This window comes from Halichoerus grypus, chromosome 6 (assembly GCF_964656455.1).
Source record: "Halichoerus grypus chromosome 6, mHalGry1.hap1.1, whole genome shotgun sequence".
Classification (NCBI taxonomy): Eukaryota; Metazoa; Chordata; class Mammalia; order Carnivora; family Phocidae; genus Halichoerus; species Halichoerus grypus.
The window spans coordinates 169,661,828-169,684,438 of NC_135717.1; the positions used below are offsets into that span (position 1 = coordinate 169,661,828).

Genomic DNA, 22,611 nt, shown 5'->3' on the forward strand with positions numbered 1-22,611 from the left:
CACAGCAGAGGACCGTTAGCTCACAACGGTCCTGGGTTCCAGAACCTGCAATTACAAAGACTGGGGATACTGACCCCCTCCCCGCCACCCCCCCCTCGGTTCTAAAATAGAACACACTGGGCAGGAAGCAGAGAAAAGGTGAAGAGATCAGAAGCCCCACTCCACCTTTGATGACACCCTGCAGGGACCCCCACGGTGGGCATCCGCCCATCTCCGTGCCAGCTTCCACTTCCCCACCCCCCACCCCAATTCATCTCACTGTACATCTGGAGGTCTCCGAAAATGGGCTGGCCAGCCTAAGGTCATGGCTGGTAATTGGCAGACCCGGGACCTCCCCCCCAAGCTGCCACCCTGGGGACTGGAGCCCCTCCCTCGGCCTGGCTGTGACACCACCAAAGGAAGGCTCGAATGCGAGAGCTTTTTTCAAAATCATCTTTAATGTATTTTTAATAATTTTTTTGCCTCATTTACCAGATAAATCATCTAAATAAATAGATGCTATACAGTCTCTTACCAATATCAGTACAAAAATAAACCGCGCTCTGCATCCGCTCTAGCCCTCCCAGCACACACTCACTCAGAAAAGGCATGTGCTTGGAATCAGCCCGCGCCCCCAACCCTCCCAAATACATTCACGTTGTCTGAACAAAGCTCGACGCTCATTCCGTGCAAAGGCAGCCTTCTTGTGCTGAGATGTGGAGTTCAGGCCGGCCACTTACAAAGCAAAGCTAAGCCACCTTACATGGGCATAGCGCCTCCCCCTGCAGGAGGGGAGTCAGCAATGGGATCATCCCCCTGGAGGGATGACAGGGCTCGGCTGGGCATTGCAAGTGGCCCAGCCAGGGGTGGGGGAACCCTCTCCTCACCCCATCCCACAGCAAGAGGGAAGTACCGACCGGGCTCTCTACATTCAAAATGGGTGGGGGCTGGGGAAGGAAAGACAGACGGTCCAACTCTTTCTCAGCGTCCCCACCGCTGAGAGTACTGGCCTTCTGGGATGGGGTGGGGTGGGGTGGGAGCTCAGTGTCCCAGGCCCCGCTGGGACGCTCAGGGCTGGGCAAAGGCCTGCAAGACCACACCCAGCCCTTCATAGAGGTCTCCATCCTGGGGAGCCGTGGGGAGCCCCTCTCTGAGACGCAGGACACCCTGCGCGCCTTAAGGGGCTGAGGAAGAGGCAAGAAGCATTCTGCTGCAGCTGACAGAACATCAGCTGTCTCACTCCACAAACGGTCCCCCCCCAGACTCCCCCAAGCCCGCAAATTGCACAAACAGCTCTTTGAAAGTGCCCATGAGGCAGGAAGAGGTCCCATGTTCCCTGGGGGATGGGGTGTATGCCTTCTATTGCAAGCTGCCAGCCCAGCCCCAAAGCCCCGGCCAATAGCGTTCGATTAGAGAGGCCCCCCCTGGCCGCCCCCCCCACCGCTCCACCACCCTCACATCTGTTGGGAGCCCATGTCCTGGGAGAGCCCCCCCAACTCCAGGCTGCCCTTCCTGGACCCAGGGTCTCACAGCTGGATGGGGCGGGGTTGGGGGGGAGTTCTGCTGCCCCTCCTTCCCTGGTCCGCCCTCACATACTCCTCTAGAGTCAACTTCCTAGGCTGGGAGGAACCACCAGAGGGGACCACCCCCGAATGGAAGCACTGAATTGACCCTGGACAACAAAGGATTAAGGAGGAAGGGGAGGAAGGGGAGAGAGAGACTCAGGGATTTAGGAATCTTGCCAGCAGGGCACCCCAAACAAAAATGGGGTCCAGGCTGTCTTTGGTTTGGGAACTTGGGAAGAAGGGGTCTGGGAGAAGAATCACCCTATCCTCGCCTCAGTGGGATTCTGCTGACTTCCTCAGGACAAAGCAGAGTGGGGAGAGGGCCCTGGGAGAGGGCGGGCAGGGCCCCACCCCCCATGCCCAACTCTGATGATAGGGGAAGGGTGGAGGGAGCCGGCCTTTTACTTTTGCTCCCCCGGTGCCCAGCCCCACCTGGCTTTTTCTCCCTTACAGGGCTGGAGCAGGGGAACAGCCCCTCCTCGCGGCCTGGGAAGCTATTTGGCCACAGTGCACATCTGTGCAAACCAGGAGGCGAGAGCCCCTCCTCCTGGCGGCCACAGCCCCTGCCAGGCAGGCAGGGGCTCATACACAGCCTGACCCACCATCCACTGCAGCCCCACTGCAGGAAGACATGGCAGAGGCCCCCCCAGGAACACTAGGTCACTCCCAGCTGTGGCATTTAGGATGAATGGGGAGGTGACACAGAATGGAAGGAGGAAGGGTTTCAGGAGTTGAAGGCTGCCCTGAGAAGGTGGTGGGATGCTCCCTCCCTCTCTGGGAGGGCAGCAAAAGAGAGGAGTGGGTAGGGTTGAAAAGTCACCTGAGTCAGAGGAAACAAGAGCCCTCGGGGGAGGCAGGACAGGGCCCACGTGCCTCAGAGCCTGTGCTGACCCACGGTGTACCTGCGGCTGGCCAGGTAAAGCCACGGAACCACATCTGCGGACAGCTGTGAGCAGACTGAGTCGGGAGCGATCCTGTCACATGACGTGCTGGGCAAGGCTGGTAAGCGTGGGGTGCCCGTGACAAGTTCTGAGGCTGGGAGTCACCCCACGATTCACCAGGTCGGGGTTCTCAACAGGAGGTTTACAAGACCCACTGCACGCATCTGCAGACACACTGCCTGCAGTCACGGGGTCCCGGGGCCGGATGTGCACGCCTGTGTGGCTGGGTGTGCACATGAGTGTTTCTCACATGCCAGGTGATGTGGGGGGGCTCCCAGTGGAAGGGGCTCAGCTGGCAGCCACGCCCAGGGAAGGGTATGGGACGCACCGCAACAACCGCAAAGCCTTCCTCCTGCCCCCTCGTCTTGACCCGGTCATTTTTGGTCAAAGCCAGCCTCTATGTCCCACCGCAAAGCTGGAGTGGAAAGTTAAAAATAAAGAACCCCCCACCCCCAAAAAGGAAAAGGGAAACCAACCAGAAAGGAGGGAGTGGGGGGCTCAAGGGAGAGGGTTTGGGCCCTCCCATTCTCCTTTGGTTCCTGGGACCAGCTGCTGCGTCTCTAGAGAAGAATGATGATGGAGGCGTCCAGGGATGGGTGGCCCTGTCTCCATCCTGGCCCAGAGATGACCCCCTGCCGGGCAGGGCGATGCCAGGCCGCCCCAGCCCCAGCCCCCAAAACAGACCACCAACCCTTTCTGTAAACATCAGGCGCAGAGAAACGGGCGAGGTGGCGGGAAAGTGTCGGGATCTTGCCCCCTGCTCCTGTTCCATATTTTTTTAAATAAAATAATTACCCCGCCCCCAACCCCTCCCCATCTCTGGAAGTCCCCACCCCAAGCCCAAAAGCAAACAGTTTACGAAGAGTAAAAACGGTAACTCAGAACTTCCCGCCGCGGTCCCGGAAGAAACCTTCAGCCGCCTGGGCCTCGCGGAAGGTGACGGTGACAGAGTTGGCGGTGATATCGGTCACTGTCACTTCACTTGGGGGGAGCACGGGTGTCCAAGGAGGGGGCCCCTCGGCCAGGTCTGCATCTGCGGCAGGCACGGGAGAAAGACAGAAGGACGGAGAGGTGAGGACGGCCTTGACAACAGCACAGGGAAGGGGGGGGCGTGCAGACCTCCGCCCGCCCAGCGCTGGCTCCAGCTCCGGGCCTAGCTCAAGGCTGGACACCCGGGAGGACTGTCTTCCCTGCCTGGACCACCTGCCCCAACAGCGGGACCACAGGAAGAGCTGGGGCGGTGCCAGGGCCCCCGCGGGCTGTGTGGCCTCAGGAGCATTCTGGGCCCTCTCTGGGCGCTGCAGCAATTGGACCTGATGACTCAAGGGGGACTCTCCAGCTCTCAGGGGCTCTGGGACGGGGGCGAGGGGCCACCTTACCCTCCTCCTCGGGGGGCTGCTCAGCGGGCTCCCACTCGCTGGCCGCGGGCAGGACGTCCGGGGCTGCTGGCTCCTGCAGGAAGAGCTCCCGTGGATGGCTGTGACTCTCCAGGTCGGGCCCGCGAGGCGGGAACTTCTTGCGTGAGAGCCGCAGGTACTTGTGGGCCTTGCGCGGCTTGCGGAGCGGGAAGGGCAGGGCGGGCACCAAGGGGCCCTTGTCCACCAGCTCGGGCGCCCCTGCCTTGACCACCCCCTCAGAGCTCCCGCTGCCGAGTGGGCACGTCAGGGAGAAGCAGAGCTTCTCCTTGACCTTGGCCTTGTGGGAGCTCCGCAGGTCCATGCTGTACAGCCGCTGCGGGGGCAAGCCAGGGCACGGCGGGTCAGCCCTGCCCCCCGGCCGCTGCCGCGCCTTTGCTCATGCTGTTCCTCCCGCCTGGAGCGCCCTTCCCTGTGCTGCATGGCCCAGAGCCAGCCATTACCCCAGCCCCCACCCCAGCCCAGAAAGCCACCCCTGACCAGCCCAGCCCCAGGCCTGGCCTGGTGCCACCTCATCTCCCCGGGGGGCGGGGGGGAGGTGCAGGTGGCTCGGGGACGGGGGCCACACAGCAGAGGAGCATCCAAGAGTACGGATTGAAAATTGACCAAGAAAAAGCAAATCTGGATTTATGAAGCAGATAAACTAAGGAGTTACTCTTCATCACGGGGAAGGAATTTTTGCCTACTAAAGGACCCCAAAGGCTGAAACAGCCAGCAGGCCAAGGAGATGGTGTGAGGTGGATGCCCTAAGATTCCTAGGGTACTCCTCCGCTCTGAGCTGCGGGCCCAGCCCTCTGCCGATGCCACATGGCACTCTTGTTAGGATGGGGCTGGAGGGCACGTGTTCCACCACTTAAGGGCTGGAGTTTTGTACTCTAGGGATTTGTTTTATTGACTTTGGCCAAGATGTGTACAGATCCAAGAAAGATCCTTGGTGCTAAGGTGTTGGGAGGGCCTGGATCCCTCCGGGACAGTATCTTCTGCTGCCACCTGTCACCAGAGGCCAAGAGCCCCCAGGAAGAGAGTGAGGCCATGAGATGGGGCCTGTAGGTCAAACATCCCCCAGCTGGGAGCAGAGATCGCACGCACAGGCTCCGTTCTCCCGTCCTGCCCGCAAATGCCCGTCACTCGGCCTGGGACGCAGGTTGTTATGGGACAGGAGGAGGGCTGGCCAGGGAGAGGTCAGGACAAGACTGCAATGTTGGGAGGCCTTATCCTATTGCAGCTTAATCAAAACCCGCTCCTTCAGCCTGGCGCAGCGGCCATCACGAGCCCAGTAAACTCCAACACTGCAAAGCGCTTGGTCTTTGCCCTTCTCCACCTCACCAAGGGAGGACCTCAGCTACTAACAGGCATCCAGGAGCCCCTGGAGTCAGACCTAGGTTTGAATCCAGCTGTGTCACCCTGGGGAAACTCCTGGCCTCCTGGAGCCTCAGTTTCTTCATCAGTGTGATGGTGAAGAAACTGCAGTGGCTGGCTTCTGAGACTGCCCCAGGAAGGCCCGCCTCAAGCAATTCACACCCAGGTCCCCTTGGGCCCCGGGTGCTGTGGTGTGGGACTTGCAAGGCTAGCTCATTAAAGACACTGTGCTCCTCCCTTGCTCTTGGATCATCCGCTCTGGGGGAAGCTAGTGGCCATACTGTGAGGCCACCCGGGAGCCCTCAGAGAGGTCCGCATGGAAAGTACCAGGCCTCCTGTCAACAACCAGAGCTGACTTGCGGGCATGTGAGTAGCCACCTTGGAAGCAGATCACGCCGCCCCAGTCAAACATCCAGATGAGTGCGCGCCAGTTGGCATCACGACTGTAACGTGAACCAGAATAACTAAACCAGCTACAGGACTCCTGAATTCCTGACCCACCCGACTGTGATATGCTAAGTGTTTATTGCTCTAAGTTGCTAAGTTCGGGAAAGACGTGCGACAGACAGATACTACCTTCCTTCCTGGGACCCAATTCATTCCAAACCCCATGGAAAATGCCCACTGCGTGAAGGGAAACCCATCTTTTCTGTCCAAAGCTTCAGGTGATCTATACTCAAGGGTGGGCAGGAGACTGGCCATGGCTCACACTGTGTGGACCAAGAAGCCTTATTGTTTGGCTTCGAACACCTGGGTGAAACTTATTCAATTAAGGAGAGCAGCTATGCTTATCATCCCAATTTTACAGATGAGAAAATTCAAGCTCAGAGAGGCAAAGAGACTTGCCTCATATCACATCACTTCAAACTCCACCTGCTTCCCAAGCAAAGCAGTGAAATCAGCAAAGGGGCCCCAAGACCTGGGTAACTTGAGGTGTTCCGGAGTCTAGACGCCCGCCTCTGGCAGAGGACTGGAAAAGGGGGCCCCGTAGGTTTCTCCTTTCTCAAAAATGCCACATTTCTAGGGCATCCCAAGACAACAGTTCCAGAATTCTGAGTCTCCCTTTCTTGGGTTCTAAAACTCTAGGCTCCCACATTTCCTCAATCCTAAAGTTTATGTTTCTGAGGTCCTACAAATATTACAATGTTTTGGGGACTTTGAGTCTCATAAAGGCTTATTTACAAGATTCTAAACTTTCAAAATTTTAGGCTCCCATCAGCCATATACCCACCCTCCCCCAAACCCCACAGCACCTCCCCCCCCCCGGCTGTCTTCCTTCCCCACACTCCCCCCATGGAGACTTACCCACTAAGGGCCCCCACCCCACAGTGCCCTGGGCAGAGCAAGGATGGTAAGTGGTTCAGCTCAACTAGCTGGTGCAAATGCACAGGGTGGGGGAGACTGGTGGGAGGAGCAGGGGGACCTGTGGATGGGCACCAAGGCTGGCGGGGTTACCTGCAGCAGAAGCCGCTTGGGTTTCGGGCCTCTCTTCCTATACCCCGACGCTCGGTCTCTCTCCTCCCTGGGGTGCAAAGCAGATGGCAGAAGAAAAGCAAACACTGGTGACATTTAAGGGAAAGTAAAGCATCCGCTCCACCTCACACTCTGCTGTCGACGGGCAAAGGGGCACCCGCCATAGGCCACCCCCCAATACTAGGGTAGGGACTCCTCCCCATTGCTCTCTTTACACCATAACAGTGGGGCCCCATGTTCAAATCCCAGGACCTCGGTCTTCCTATCTGGCAAAACTGGGGGGGGGCCACAGCCACTGGTCCTAATGGCTAAGGCGGGACTTGGGTGACGTCTCCAAAAGTATGTGGGTGTTTATTGGGCTCCAGGGTCACACCGGAGCTCTGCTCTCCATGCCACTGGGTACAGCCTCCAAAGCAACGCAGATCCGGCTTCCACTCTCAGGAGAGTGGTACAGAAACCTGTCAATCAAATTTGCCTCCAGTGTCCCAGGGGAGCTGGTGAGACTGGGAACGGTCCTCTTGTAAGTGAAGCTCTGCCCAGGTTTTTCCCCATTTGGGATCTGCATGACCCTGGTGGAGAGGACAGGCTCTCACCTGTATCATCTGGTTCGGGAAAGGGAGAGAAACTCGCCTGCACTGAGTCCCTAGTAGGTGCCAGACTCTCTGCAGGGTGCCGTCCCCACATCCCAAACACACAGGCACAACCCGAGGATGCGTACAAAGCCACACATGACGCACGAGACACAACACAACAGAGACTCCAATGACAGCGCCGGGAGCGGTGGAAAACGTCAGCGCCATATTCATCCTGCCGATTTCACTTCATCCCACCCCACTTTCTGCGGCCCCCGCTGCAGAGGCCACGTGGGCAGCAGCGAGAATGTGGAGGCCGGGAGCGCACCCTCCCTCCCCACACAGGCTGTGTGACCCCAGGCAGTCTCTCCATCTGAGCTGGGGGAAACCAGCCCCAGTCCCAGGCAGCCCTTTCCACCACTCGTCCTCCTCCCTCCTCGGGGCAGCGCTGCCCTCGGGGCGCATCGGGCCCTCCCTCCCTCCCTGTGGAGTCGGCCTGCTGTGGGGCCCAGGAGCCAGCATTTGATCACACTGTGACACCAGCCACCTGGCTTGCCAGGACGGACCTGCCGGCCTTGAGGGTGAGATTCTTCTCGCAGAAGCCGGTGCTGGGCCCCAGGACACCCTGTTCCAGGCCCAGCTCTACCCTGACCCACGGGAGACCTTGGCCGGTCACTTCTCTGGACCTCAGTGTCCTCGTCTGGAGCAAGAGGGTCCCTTCTCCCCTGGCCACCAGGGCTCTCGGGAGGAACAAGAGAGGTCCCTGGGATTTATCAAAATGGAGGGTAGACAAGCTAAAATACTAAAGTGGGGTAGGGGAGCGAGGGAAGAGAAAGAAGAGAGGAAGAGGAGGAGGAAGTAGAAAGGGGAGAGGGAAAGGCTGTAGGGGTAAAGAATAATGATGATAGTGTGTTTATGATATTTATATGAGTGTTGTTTATGATCATCAAGCACTGGACGCTCTGCACAAGGCAACCCTCTATCTAACCCGCACAGCCACCCTGTGAGGGAGCCACGGTTACTATCCTCACCTTATAGTCGTAGAAACTGAGGCACAGAGAGGTTAAGTCACTTGCCCAATGCCAAAATTATGACAATGTCGGCTGCTGAGCTCTGGGCTCCAGGCCTAGTGAGGGTCAGGCCCAGGGTCCAGCAGGCCCTGCAGGGCAGGCCTGGAATCCAGGCCACATGATCCTGGTTTCCAATCTGCAGCGTGTGTGCGTGCGTGCGTAAAGGGGGAGGGGTCCATTCTATCCAGTCCTCACCACCCAGGTGGATCCTGCCTATCAACATCCAGGGCCGCAGGGGAGTGGCACCCTGGAGTCGCGCCCTCTCAGCCTCTCCCTGCGGGCGGGACTCCGCAGAAGAGCCCCCTTGCCAGACTCCTTCTGAGTCTCTTTAAAACTCTGCAAGGCAGGTGTTAAGTGGACATCATCCCTCTTTTACCCCCTCTTCACCAAGACTGAGAGAGAAGTAGGCCAAAAGTCACACAGTGGGTCTGTAAAAGTCTCCAAGCTCTTCTTTTGTTCCTTAACTATTGACTTTTCTGACTCATTCAAAATAAGATCCAAATCCTCCACCGGGACTTATGTGGCACTCCCGGAGCTGTGCTCCCCCTTCCTTCAGCTGCCCTACTCCTGCCTCATCTCCCCCACCTCACCCAGCTCACACCACTCCAGCCGGCCACACTCAGAGCCATGCTTGCCTCCATGCTGTTCCTTAAACACTGGCTCTCACCCCAGGGCCTTTGCACTGTTCTCTTTACCTGGGATGTCCCCCTCTAAAATACTTGCCGGGCTCATTCCCTCACGTAATCCAGGTTTATGGTCAAACACCCCTACCCAGCCACCCCACTGATCCCTGCACCCCCACCCATCCCCTCTCCCTGCCCCCAACCCTGTCTTTGCAATAGTTATGACCATCTGATATCATATACATTTATTGGTGTTTTTTTTTTGTATGTCTCTGCATTGGAATTCAAGCCCCATGAGAATAGGGATGTTTGTTGGTTTTGCTCCTTGCTGTGTCCCCAGCATCTGGAACAGTGTCTGTCACATGGCAGAACCTCAATAAAGACTTGTTGAACAAGCAAACGAATGACCCTTAGTTACCATCAGGGAGATAATTCACACACGTGCTCCCACACTTACTGGTCTACAAAGTGCTTTCACACACCTTGCTCCGCATGAGAGCCCCATAAGGTCAGCATTATTGCCCCACTTCACAGATGGGGAGGATGAGGCCCCAAGAGGGAGAAGGCCTTGACCACCACCACACAGCTGACGAGCGGCAGAGCCAGAACTCTAATTCAGGACTTGGACACCTGCCTGATGCTCTCCTCACTGCAGTCCAGGACACTCCACAGGATTCCCCCAAGCACCACAATCCTTTTAGATCAAGGCCCCACCAAGCGCCCAGGAGCCAGAGAAAAGCTGTGGGACAGGGACACCCTGATTTTTAAAGGAAAGAACAGGAACAGGGGAAAGTTTTCCTTGGAATGGGCAGCAGGACACTTCCTGGGGAGAACCAATGGGAAGAGGGCAAGGAGGGGCAGGGGAAGGGCATCTGACTGGGAGTCGGGAGGCCTGGGTTAGGTGGCTTCCCAGCTGTGAGGTCCCCCTGACAAGCCCCTTAGCTCCCAGAGCCTCAGCTTCCTCAACCGTCAGATGAGACTCTCATCCCCGTCTCAGGAGGTTACCGTAAAGGGCCAAATGGAAATGATTTTGTGCCAAGATCCCGCCCTGTCAAGTGGGCAGGATGGGAAGAGGCAGAAGGATTGGGGCTGCCTGCTGGCAGGGAGGTCGGTAAAGCTGGGGCTCCTACAGCAAATGGGGATGTTTAGACTCAAAAGGCTCCCACATCAGGAGAAACAACATTTTGTCAAAGGCTCTCCCCTGAGATGCACCCTCACCGCCCATCGGAGGAGCTGCCAATCACTAACCAGCCTTCGGAGTCAGAGCAGAGCATTGGCAGATAAAGGAGACTGAGGCTCGGGGGAGCTTTGTCCAGGGCCACTGAGCTGGGAGGTGGCCAAGTGGGACGGACCAGAACTCAGACATTCTTGCTCCAAAGCCACAGTCCCTCCCCTGGCCTTTCTCAAGCTTCACCGGACTTTCCTTCTCTTGGTGAGAGAGTCTCTAGGGAGAATCTCTCTCTGAATCTGTCGCCAAGGCCATGACTGCCCATTACGGACTTTGCTGCCTCTCACACAGGGCATCTCTGTAAAGCATTTTTATACCCTTCACAGCAATTGAAAGCCCTACCTTTGGGGGAATCAGAGCCGGTGTTATTAGGGACGGCCCATTTTACAGCAGAGAGACTGAGGCCTGGGGAGGTTAGAGAAGTGGCCGACATCACTCAGCAATAGGAAAGGGCACCAGGTCCCTCAGCTGCCCTGGGACCTGGTGCCCACCCCCTTTCTCCCAGCTGCAGACTAGACCCCCGCCACCCCCATGCCCATGCCCCTCATTCAGAGCCAAGCCTGCAGCAGGCTCCTTAAGAAACCTCAAAGCCTGCCTTATGCCCAGCCCCAGTGGCAACCTGAGGCCCCCTTACTTCTCCTCATAGGCCATGACCAGGCGGGGGTCCAGGATGTGCTCTTCCGGCTCCCACGTGCTGTACCTGGGGAGAGAAACAGGAGGTCGGAAGCTGCCCTGCCCCCCAGCGGCATTCCCTGAGGCTACAGCTGTTCCACCAGGGCCTGCCCTCTGCAGGCTCTTGCCCCCTTCCTGGCCCAGCATAACTGTCACCTACTCCCAGAAGCTGTCCCTGGCTGCCCAGGCCAGGTCAGGCGGCTCCGACGACACCAGAACTCCCCTCATTCTGAGCACTGATCACACCACCCTACAAATAACCGCGTCCAACACCCGGTTAGACCTCATGCTCAGAAGCACAGGGCACCGCTCCCAGGACTCCCTTCTCCTGAGAGGCCTGAGCATGTGGCCAAGGCTCTGGTGCCAGACTACCTGGGTTCAGATCCCAGCCCTGCCCTTGCTAGCTGTACAACCTTGAAGGATTTACTCAACGTCCCTGTGCCTCCGTTTCTCTATCAGTAAAGAACTCTTGTGCTGCTGAACGAGTTCATCTCAGTGCCTAGCACAGTGCCCGGTGCTTACGGCTGCTGCCCCCCCACCCCCGCCCCGCACCGGCCTCCTCTGCCTGGGCTGAGCTGCTCCCTCCCTCCTTGGCACACATCTGTACCTTCACAGCAGGGCCTGGCCCGCAGCAGGAATTGGGTAGATGGCTATCGGTATTTCCAGCAGGGACCTTCCACCACCCCCAGACCACAGAGCGTCCCCTGGTGGGCCAGACTTGGGAGGGACAGCTCAGCGGTTCCACAGCTCAAGCCATCTTTGTTCCACCTGCACTGCTGTTTACTTAACACCTGCCTTTAAAGCAGCTCGCTTTTTTTGTTTAATAAGTTTATTTTAAAAACAAACTTTAGGGGCGCCTGGCTGGCTCAGTCAGAGGAGCATGTGACTCTTGGTCTCGGGTCGTGCGTTTGAGCCCCATGATGGGTGTAGAGATTACTAAAAAAAAAAAACCTTTATGACTTCCATAAATGGAAACACTAGTGTCACTCACCATAAACAGATGATAATGAATAAAAAATGAAAAGTTTTAAAACACATACCTGAATGTGTCTATACATACACGTTTTCAAACATACAACACATGTACAAACATATAAACACACATATATGTTCACGTGCATACACGTATATGTACAAACCACACCAAAGCAACGGACTGTGATTCTGGCCCAGGCTGCACCCAGCTCTGCTGGACAAGAAGGGAGGTGAGCAGGTGTCAGGAGGCAGAGAGAGGCCGGGTGGAGCCCCTGCTCCTGCTATCTCCTAACCAGCCGAGCTAAACTGTCCTGGGACACTGACAGCTACCAGTAGTCCAATCCAGATTCCAACACAGAATCCTTTCCTCCTTCCTTCCACTGACATTTCCGCACACCTACTCTGTGTCAGGGCCGTGTCGGGCTCTGTGGACTCCGCAACAAAGGTCCAAGCCCTGAGGACCTCACAGTCCCTACCCAAGTGCCCCACGCCCAGCCTGATCAGGCAGTCGCACCTCCCTGGTACCGGCTGTTCTCTCCGCCTGAGGGCCAGTCCCTCCCTGACCTCCTCCTCATCCTTCAGGAGCCAGGCCCTTACAGTTTCCCCCGACATCCTCCTCAAGCTGTCTCACTCCCCTCAGAATGCACCCTCCCCTCTGCTGCTCTCCACAGCCTGGTGCACTTGGCACCTGCCAAAATTACTGATGAATCCAGCTGGCATCCTGGCTGGCAGGCTATATAAGCCCCCACCCCAGGGTGCCCAGCCCCAGACCCTAGGTGCTCTGGGAATGGCTATAGAAGCCACTGTAGAGTTCTGCTCACCCTGAAGAAAAGCTAAAAGTGAAACTGGGGCTTTTTGATAGTTTGCATAAAGCCCAAAGTATAAGCAACCAGAAACTGGCAGAGACTCCAAAACTTCCTCTTCCAAAACAAAGGTTAAATTTCCTCAGCTGTTATCTAGTTACAAGAAAGGAGGAATTTTGTGTTCCTCCTGTGTCCTCTGCCTCGCCCTCTCTCCTCTAGCTGTTAAGATGTCTCTACAGTGTTCTAGTCCTCTCTGTCCTACCCACTGCCCTGCCCATTTTTTGTTGACGTGGGTGCTGTGTGGTTCCCGGCAAGTCCCTAACCTTCTCTGGACCTCAATTTCCTCATCTTAAGAATCACCACCACCACCATCATGGTAAGAGCACAACTCACTGCCAGGGACTCATCTATTCCTCATAAAAACCACCATGGGGTAGGTTACCCTATTTAAAGATGAAGAAACGGGAGGCACAGAGGGTAAGCATCTTGCCAAGGTCATTGAGACAGAAAGCGGCCAGTCTGTGGTTGGCGCTGTTGAATCTTGGCTACCCTCTACCTTGGGGTCTCTCACTTGTCACTACATCTGTCTCCCCACCGGTCTGTGATGTCGATCGTGCCTGACTGGCCACGTCCTGTGTTTGACTGGGGCTTTGCACACAGTGGGTGCACGGAAAGGCTCAGTGGATTCAGCGGGGATGGTTACTGGGCTGGGGCAGCTGGAGGTGTATAACAGTGGGACAAGGTCAGACTAAGTAAGCAGCAGGAGGCCTGGTCCGGCTCCATGCTGCGAGAGAGAAAGGCTGGGGGTCTGCACTAGCGTCTCCCTCTCCGGACACCCCCGGCCCCTAAAGTGGAGGCCATTAGCCCTGCTCCGCAATGTGCGGAGCCGGGGCCACGGCGAGGGCAAACGCGCTTTGGGAAGAGCTGGGCGCAGGCTGGACCAGGGCGCACAGCCGGCGGGCGGCAGGGCGGGGTGGAGCGAGCAGAGGGACCGGCGCGGGTACGCCTGGAACGGAGCGCTCCGGGGGCGGGGCGGAGAGCCCCACTTTGCCCCGCCCCGCCCCCTGCAGCGCAGCCGCCGTGCGCGCGCGCGCACAGGTGGGCGCGCCCCGGATTATCAGGCCAGCCAATGGGGAGCGGGGGCGGGACGGAGCGCGCCAGCCCCGAGGTAAACACGGCCACGTGACCGGCCGCCCCGCCCCCGAGCCCGGGTAAACAGGCTCGCGGCCGCCCCGCCTGAGCCGCGCTGCGCAGGCTCCCGCCGTGCAAGGGGCGGGGCCCCCCAAAGCCAGGCCCGCCCCAGTCCCCCTCCAATTTAAAGCCCCCCAAAACGAGAAGCAGCGTGGCGCGCTCAGGTCGGAGACTGAGGGGCGCGGCGGTGCGCAGGTTCGTCCGCCGCTGGGGCCTCCGTTTACTCATCCGTGAAGTGGGACTACCAAAGGTCCCTGAATTTGGGGCTTAATGTGACGATTAGATGTGCTAAGCCACATGAAGCACTTAGCTCAGTGTGATACATAGTAAAAGCAAATACGCGTTAATTAAATCGATTCCAATAGAGTGCGAACACCTGCCAGGCCAGAACCCTGGACTCTGCTGTTGGTACTGAAAACCCGGCGTTGGAAGAGGAAGGCACGCCTCCTCTGTCCCTGGCTAGGAAACTTTTGTCTCAGGCAGCCTTCCCCAGGGTCCTGTGAGGCTAGGGCCTCATTGGACAGGTGGAGAAATGGAGTTGCAGAGGTTGAGGGCTTTGTAAATCTACAGAACTAGGGTTCAAAGGCAGCCTGGTCTGGCTCCAAAGCCTGAGCACTTCCTACTGAATGGCCAAGAGAGGAACAGGCAAAAGATCCTCAGTCACCTTTGGCAGAGCTGATTGTGTAGGGCCCAAGCTCTGGGATCAGGTAAACCATAGTTCAAATCATCCCAGCTGTATTTGACCCTGAGCACAGACTCCTCTGCTGGGGATTTCTGTGTGCCCATCTATAAAATGGGTTGCTATGAGGCAATTAAAAATGGGCCAATGCCTGACTCGTACAAGGTGCTTACTGATAAGCAGCCTGGTTATTGCTGCGCCCACTGACAATATCATTACCAAATCTCCATAGAGGCAGTCCTCCCTAAAAGATGGGGTAGTATTCACAAGTGGGAAAAGAAGAAAGGAATGCATTTCCAAAGGGGGAACAGCAGTCCTGGGCAGGCTGAAATCAGTGGGGTATCTGAGGGTCTCTGTGGGTCAGAGAGCCTGGAACTGATGATTTAACATCCTCTGCCCTGTGACCCCAGCCCCTCCCTGGGCAATTTGCTGTACCTTCCACAACAAACAAGATAGCTCCTCTGCCCCATCTGCTGGGGAAGAAGGGCAGTCATTTGTCTACAGTTGGGGAGAGAAAATGGGCAAAGCATGTAATGGTCTAACAGGGGCCTGGCACAGAGTGAGTGTATATCTAAATTATGCTTTCTGTTATTAATATAAGCCTCCTTGACCAGGGGGAGGTCTGCTGAGCAGGAGAATCTGACTCCTCTCCCTACCAAGGCTGGCACTACCCTAGCCAAGGCTCCCAGACCTGCAGGCAACAGCCTACCCAACTCCCCACTCCCACCCTCTTTCTCAGCTTCTTCTCCAAGCAAGGGCCCGTGAGGAAGGGAGACTAAAGCCCAAGTGGATTACAAAGGAGCCCGGGTTCTCCTGCTTCTCCCTCTGACTGAACCTTTTTCCCCCCAAGTGAAGTGGGGTGATGCAGTGGGTGGCAGGAAGTAGGTACCACACCGCATGGGGTTGGAAGTTATATTCTTGTCATGATCTCCCCTCTTTGGGCCCCAGTTTCCCCATCTGAGGACTGATCTGAACCATTTCTAAGGCTACTTTGAGCTCCAATGAGGAATGGAATCTCCCAGATCCCTTTCCTGGCTGCAGGGAGATCTAGAGACTGAACTATCTAACTTCGTATTAACAGCAAACATTTCCTAAGTGCCTGGTCATCTGAGAATGCACCAGGTACTTCATCTCCATCACCTAATCCTCACAACAATGCTGCGACAGAGGCTTCTTTATTCCGATTTGTAAATCAGGAAGCAGAGGCCCCACCACGTTGGGGACCTGGACAGGTGTGAGCCAGGCCAGGAACCCAGGACCAAAGTGCAGGGGAGCCAGGGGTGCCCCAGGTCATCTGGTCAAACAGGGCTCCCAGAACCCCTCTGGGGAGTCACAAGAGGCAGTCATTAGGGCCCACCTGGTGGTCTCAGCATGTGACGAAACAAGTGGCAGCAGGGCCAGGGGCTCAGGCCAGCAGAAACATGAGGGGCTGCTCTTGGAGTGCTAGGCCCTTCTCTCCTGGCTGAAGCCCTGCTAGGCAGACATATCCATTTGGGATTAAAGAAGTGGAAGAAGAAACTTTTCATTGATAAGTACCTCTGTTTAGAGAAGGAAATCTTTCAAAAGATGGAGTCCACAGAGAAGGAAAAATCGCCAACAGTGCCTTAAAGGCCAACAGGCTGGTGACTACACGCCATTGCAGTGCCTTCCGGTGCAGAAGCTAAGGGGGGAGCGTGCACCCAGGGAATCAGTGCTCCTGCTGCCCACCCTATGCATCTTCCTTTTCTAGCTCTGCCTCAACTCTTACTGCTCCTTTACCCAGGCTGGAAGGCCACGTCTCATCCGCTGTGAGGAGGAGGGGATCCTCCTCCAGTTCCAGGGTGTTGGGGGAGGCACAGCAGGGGCAGCAGGAGTGGACCAGTGCATTCTCTAGTTGCCCAGTTCCCAACCCCAACCTCAGGATGCCTGCAGGTCGCCCTGAACACATGCGCCCAGGCCTTGCACCCCAAAGATGAAGGAGCGTCAGAGAGGAGAGCAGGGCCTGCCCTATAGAGTCTATTTTGCAGAGCGAGAAGCTGAGGCAACATAGGCTGTATTTCCCTCTGCTGTGTCTCCCTACCAGGCCCCCAAGATGCTCCCAGAATCCAATACCAGGTCAGCCCTCAACGTAAACACGGCAGAAAGCCCCTGGCACAGACAGCAGACGCTCTGGGCAACGGGGGTTTCCAGGAGTCAGTCCCTAGCAGGCAGGGCCCGGGAGGCAGGGCACCCACAAACCAATGAAGAGGCCCCACGACTTGCTCATTCCCTCCCACTACTACCCCCCTGTTGGGAGGTGATTGGTTAGTAGGAAGGTTCCTGATTGGACCTCAGCAGGAGAGGTGGAGCCACTGGGAGAGGTCCTAGACCCAGCAACCTGCCCCCCATTTCTGAGATGGAGGAGGCACAGAGGAGATACCCGAAACTGGGGAGGCCAGTTTCAAGTCCCACCTCTGCCTCCACTTGCTGTGTGACCTAAGGCAAGGTGCTTACCTTCTCTGAGTATGTTTTCTCATCTTTAGAGATCACCATCATACCTGCTTTACAAGGCTGTATGGAAACCTGCTTGGTAGACTGGAGAATGCTGCCCAAAGGCAAAGTGGGCTCAGGCTCTGGCCCTAGCTCTATGGCACTGAGGACTCATGCCCCACTGGCTAGACTTGTCTTATCCAGCCCCACAAACCCCCACTCAGCACTCTATTTGCTCTACCTCCACCTGGCCAGCAGCCATCTCTGAAGCCAAGATGCTGGGCCTTCACCTCCCAGGTGCCAGGAAAAGCCAGGAGAGGGGAGGGGAGGCTCCAACCAGAAGATGGAGCCTCACCCAGAGGGGAGCAGGAGAGAAGAGAAGTTGGGGCCCACCTTGACCCTCATGTCCTTCTAGCCCCTGAGCTGGCAGAGGGGAAACCGAGGCCCAGAGAAGAGGATGATTTAATCAAGGTTCAAATGCCAATTACTAAAGCAGCTGGAGCTAAAAGCTAGGTGGGAGCGAGGCAAAAGGCAAATGGAAGGGTGGACAGGTAGGCAGACACACACACACACAAAGGAGCCTTACTTTGGAGGCCATCCTTTCCACTTCACCAGATATTCGACTTTACCCTGGGAAGAAAGAGAAGCAGACACGGTGAGATACACAGCTGCCCCGACTACCTCTCACAGGACAGTAAGGCCCAATACTTTCTGCAGACTGATGCTCCCCCACGACATACACAATCCAGGGACACTCCCCCCACTCTGCACCAGATCCCCACCAACCCAGAGACACCCAAACTTTGGCTGCTGCATGACTACCCCAGACTGTCCTTCCTGCGAAAGCACAGGAGAGCATCTGGCCCCAAACATTTCTGGGGCTCCTGTGGCAGAAGCTCAGAGCCCATGTTACACATGGGGAAACTAAGACCACATGGGGCATGTATCGCCAAAGATGCAGTGCCCAGAGTCCCAGTGCTAAGACCATAACTCCTAACTTTTTTTGCAGAAGACTCTCCAAATCCTAGAAAATTCCTCACTGGTGTGTTTCCCATGGCTCTAGCCCCACTACCCCCTCCCTGGGAGAGGCTTTCTCTGGCCCAGGGGTGACAGGCTGGTGACTTTAGGGCTCTTAACTCAAAAGACCCTGGCAGGACCCCAGAAAAGGCTAACAAAGTCTCCACCTTCAGAAGTGATGGTCACCCCTCCAGTAGTTAGAAAATACAGCCTGACCCCTCCCTTCCTCACTGACAGGGGCCTGGCTTTCCAGTCCCACCCCATCCGCATGGAACTTTAAGACCAAGATATGTCACCTCCTCAAAGAGGCCCGCCCTGACCAACCCTTCTGATGCCATCCCTCCCACCTTCCAGCTCTCTTTCTGCATAGCACACAGCCCCACTGGAAGGCATCTGTATGTATTCCTTGTTCGTTACGTGTCTCTTCTGCCAGAATGGCAGCTCCATGAGGGAAGGGATGTATGCTTCCCTGGGGCTTAGGATGGTGCCTGGGATGTAACAGACCCTCAATAAATATACTTTGAGTGAATGGCTGAAGGAATGATGTCCCTCACTCTCTGGCACTACCATGGAGAAGGAGGGTAACCACGGTATCTGTTTAGGCTACTGTGCATGGAAAGCACTGGGCTTTGTGGAATAAATTAAAATTGAGGAAATCCTGGAGGAAGGGAGAAGGAGGAGGGGCAGCCCCAAGAGTTCAACCCCATCAGAGCCGGGGGAAGAAAAACCCATGGCCCACCTCGACCTTCACCCTTGGCTCAAGATGCCAAGACTGAGTTTTCTCTCTCTAAAGATGAGCTAGCAATTAGCCAACTTGAGCTCCTGCTCTGCCTCCATCTCTACCTTGCTGTGTGACCTTGACCAGGTCATTTCCTCTGCCTGGGTCTCAGTCTCTGCCTCTGTCAAACAGGAGGAGGTGACCTCTAAGACCCCTCCTAGCCCTGCCACTGGAGCCTCCCAAGGGGCTGCAGAGGGGAGATAAGGGAAAAGGACGGTGGTGAGTGCCAGAAGGACTTTCCCCAAGGGTTTCCATCCCCCACCTCCGGTCTGAGGCGACCACTCTGCAAACAGGTGCACAGGAAGTGTGAACCGCCAAAGTCCAGCCCCGAGGCGCGGGTACCCGAACCCAGTGGAACAGATGCCTCCTTAAATTGCAGGGTATGTTTTGGAGGCGAAGGGAAGGGGGAGGAGCTTAGAGAATGCCCCAGCGCTGTAGGCGGTTTCACTGAGCTTAGCCGGGCGGGGCTGAGAGTTGGGGTGGGGAAGACAGAGAGGTGTGCGCTGCAAGACGGGGAGAAAGACGGAGGTGGGGGTAGAAGGGATCCGAAAAGGTCGAAGTCCAGAGTTAGACCTCAGAGGCAGGAGGCTGAAGCTCCGCCTCCAACTTCAAAGGTCTCGGTACCGAGTCCGGAGTCCTGAGTTCGAGACCCAGCTCCGACGCTAACACACCAGTGAGCCTTTTCCTCAACTTGGGCCTCAATCTCCCCTTATTTAGAACGAGGGGAGGTTGAGGAAGGATGGCGTTCAGGATCCCTACAGTCTGACCCTAATCTCCAGCTCTGGCGGGCTCAGCTGCCCCCAGGATGCCGGGGCGACAACTTTTATTCTACTCGTTCTACAAGGTGGCAGGGGAAACTGAGGCACAGACTGGGGAGACGAGCCCAGCAGCACGGAGCTGCCCGGGCCCCCCGCCCCACTTTCCCCCTTGCCGCCAGCGTGGAAGGGACGGTGCTGGGGACAACAAGGGACCCCACAGGGGTCCTGGGAGCCGCCCCCAGGCAGCCTCACCTTCCGCACGCGCTTCTTCCGGATGCTCTCCACCGCGAACACCTGCTCGCCGATGGCTGACAGCTCCATGCGGGGCGGCGGGCGAGCGGGCCCGGGGCCGGGCCGGGCCGGGCCGGGGGCGGAGCTGCGGGGCCGCGGCTGAGGCGCGCGATGCTCGGGCCGGCGGGGACCCCGTCACCCTCGCCCGGGCGCGCACGCGCACGCGCACGCGCGCACACCCCCTCGCGCTCCCTCACGCCGCCGACGTTCCATTTTTGAACCTGCGCAACGTTTTCCTCTGCGCGAGCAAGCGAGGGAGCGAGCGAGCGCGCGAGGAGGAGGCGGGGCGGGGGCTCGGCTCGCGCCCGGCAGGTCACGCCCCTCCCTCCTGGGCCTCCCCCTCCGCGCCGGCCCCGCCCCGCCCTGCCCCGCCCCCGATGGAACCCCGCCCCTCCCCGCCGCCGCCGAGCCGGGGCCGCGCGCTGCAGCTCCGCGGCGCCGGTCCGCGGGACTTATTTGGCGCGGGCGTCGCTTGGCGCCGGGGCGGAACGAGATCTTAATACCGAGAGGCGTTTCTTTAAAACGCTCCCGGTGACTCTGGGAGGCCGGAAACGACACGCCCCGGTTGGGCCGATGAGAAACGCGCAGAGCACGGAGGCCATATGTCCCACCTCCCACAGAGGCGCGGGCGGGGCCGGCGTGCGGACCCCCGAGCGGCGGGAGGGCGGGGCCGGCCGAGATTTTGCATCTCCGGACCGAGGCTTCTAGATCCGGGCTCCGGAGCGGCGTGGTTTGGCCAGTCCTGAGCAGGCGCCTGCACGTTCGTCCTTCCGTCCGTCCGTCCGTCCGTCCGTGGGCGACTGTGCGGAGGGCCCCGGCTAGGCAATAATTCGCGGCAGGTGTGGCCGGGGCGGGTTTTGCCGCCACGCACTTGGCGTTCGGCACATAGTAGTCGTTCCACTGTTTGTGGAATGAATGGATCTTGAGGTCCCAGACGGACTCTGCCTCACCCACCCCATCCCCCTTCTGTTTTCGCTCCGGCGCCACCATTCCTCCCCGCCGGGAACCGCTCCCCTCGCGCTCCCACCGCCTACCTGCGTGGATCCCAAGTCCTGCCTCCCTGACCCGCTTCCCTCCACACCCCTCGTCCTTTCCGCTGGACTGCAGCAACAACCTTCTCACTGAGCTGCCGCTCCCTGCGAGCCGTGTCCACGCAGTGCCAGAGAGCGCTTTCTCCAATGCAGATCTGACTGGGTCACTCTAGTGCTTAAAAACCTCCCGTAGCTCATTTCCCTCCGAATAAAGTCCAAACGCCTCTGTCTGGAGCACAGAAAAAAGAAATGATAGATTGACATTTGACTTTTTATCAGAAGCAACGGAAGTCAGCCAGAAGGCACTGGAATGATTTATCTAATGTCCAGGGAGAAAATAACCATCATGTTAGAATTACGTACCCAGTGCAAATTTCTTTCAAGAATTATGTGGCCCAGTGGAAATACCTTTCCAGGAGGGGGAGAAATAATAACATTTATAAATACTAAGACTAAGCCTTTGCCACTAGCAGATCCTCCCTAAAGGAAATTCCAGTGGAAGAACTTCAGACAGGAGGAAGATGATCACAGACAGAGGTCTGATGCAATAGGGAATAAAGAACAATGAACACTGACAATATAAAACAGTAACAATGTCTTCTGGATAAAAATAGAATTAAAATGCACAAGAACAATAGCATATAACTTGGATGAGTGGAGTCAAAGGGTTCTAAGATCCTTTGTCAGGAGGCAAGTGGAGATACCAAATACACTTAGACTTCGGTGAGTTAAGAATGAAAGTTGTCGGGGCGCCTGGGTGGCTCAGCCCTTGGGCGTCTGCCTTCGGCTGGGGTCATGATCCCGGGGTTGTCATTACCCGGGTAGACTAAGAGAATGGAAATGCAGCGTATAATATTTATCCGAATTATTAGAGGAGGAAAATAGAATGAGAAGATCCACCAAATCAATCCTAAACCAAGTGAGAACAGAGAGAAAAATATAAGACAGGTGGGACAAATAGATGACAGATATGGATTCAAATGTGCTACAATTCAATAAATGCAAGTGGACTAAATGTAGTTAAAATACAAAGACTATCAGACTGGATAAAAATCCAACTACATGCAATTTAGAAGAGACATCCACAAGAGACACTCCCGAAATGTAAGGGTACTGAAAGGATGAAAGTAAATGCCCGGGAAACCTACATTACACCAAGGCTAACAAAAAGAAGACTTGTCTAGTTCCTTTAATACTGGGGGGGAAAAAAAAAAAACCCTCACTAGAAATAAAGTCACTTCATAACGAAAATGATCCAGTTCACCAAAAAGAACAATTTCAAATTTGTGTGCAAATTCCATAATCTTAAAATATAGGAAACATGAGAACTACACAGAAAAATAGAAAAATCCACAATTCTAGTGGGAGACTTAAAAACACACCCCTCTGTAATTGGTAGAACAAACAAATATATTCAATAAGGGTCTAAGAAATTTGACTAATGGACTTTCATAGAACACTGTGGTGGGTGACCACTGCAGAATTACATATGGAATATTTACAAAGATAGAAAATCTCAAGAAATTTCTAAAGTTTGAAATCATACGGAGTACATCCTCTGACCACAACACAAATAAGGCAGAAGTTGATAACAAAAAATAATTTCAAAAGCCCCATGTGTTTGGAAATTAAGTATATTTCTAAATAACTGATGGATCAAAGAAGAAATCGTAATGGAAATTATAAAACACTTTTCTATTGTAACTGAATGAGAATGGAAATATTACATATTAAAAACTGCAG

General features: G+C 56.2%; 1 protein-coding gene across 3 annotated transcripts; it reads right to left on the minus strand.

The window, feature by feature from the left end:
• Positions 1–416: 416 nt before the first annotated feature.
• Positions 417–20,079, minus strand: CBX7 (chromobox 7). 3 transcript variants are annotated; one of them, XM_036078605.2, is made up of 6 exons: positions 19,799–20,073; positions 17,580–17,623; positions 10,860–10,925; positions 6,715–6,781; positions 3,865–3,937; positions 417–3,518 (listed from the first exon to the last, which is right to left on the minus strand). In XM_036078605.2, exons 1-6 carry the CDS (start codon positions 19,865–19,867, stop codon positions 3,364–3,366), a joined length of 474 nt encoding a protein of 157 aa, XP_035934498.1. In that variant the 5' UTR covers positions 19,868–20,073; the 3' UTR covers positions 417–3,363. The 3 variants fall into 3 exon arrangements, with proteins under 3 accessions (XP_035934498.1, XP_035934495.1, XP_035934496.1); XM_036078602.2 differs by having other exon boundaries at positions 3,865–4,216; positions 19,799–20,072; XM_036078603.2 differs by lacking the exon at positions 10,860–10,925 and having other exon boundaries at positions 3,865–4,216; positions 19,799–20,079.
• Between the last annotated feature and the right edge of the window lie 2,532 nt (positions 20,080–22,611).

Excerpts from the sequence above, each read along its gene's own strand:
- CBX7 (XM_036078602.2), bottom strand. The coding sequence starts at position 19,867 with ATGGAGCTGTCAGCCATCGGCGAGCAGGTGTTCGCGGTGGAGAGCATC. Across the intron at positions 10,926-17,579 it reads TGGAAAGGATGGCCTCCAAA|GTACAGCACGTGGGAGCCGG; the intron begins GTAAGGCTCCTT and ends TTCTCTCCCCAG. Across the intron at positions 4,217-6,714 it reads CCAAGCGGCTTCTGCTGCAG|CGGCTGTACAGCATGGACCT; the intron begins GTAACCCCGCCA and ends TTGCCCCCGCAG.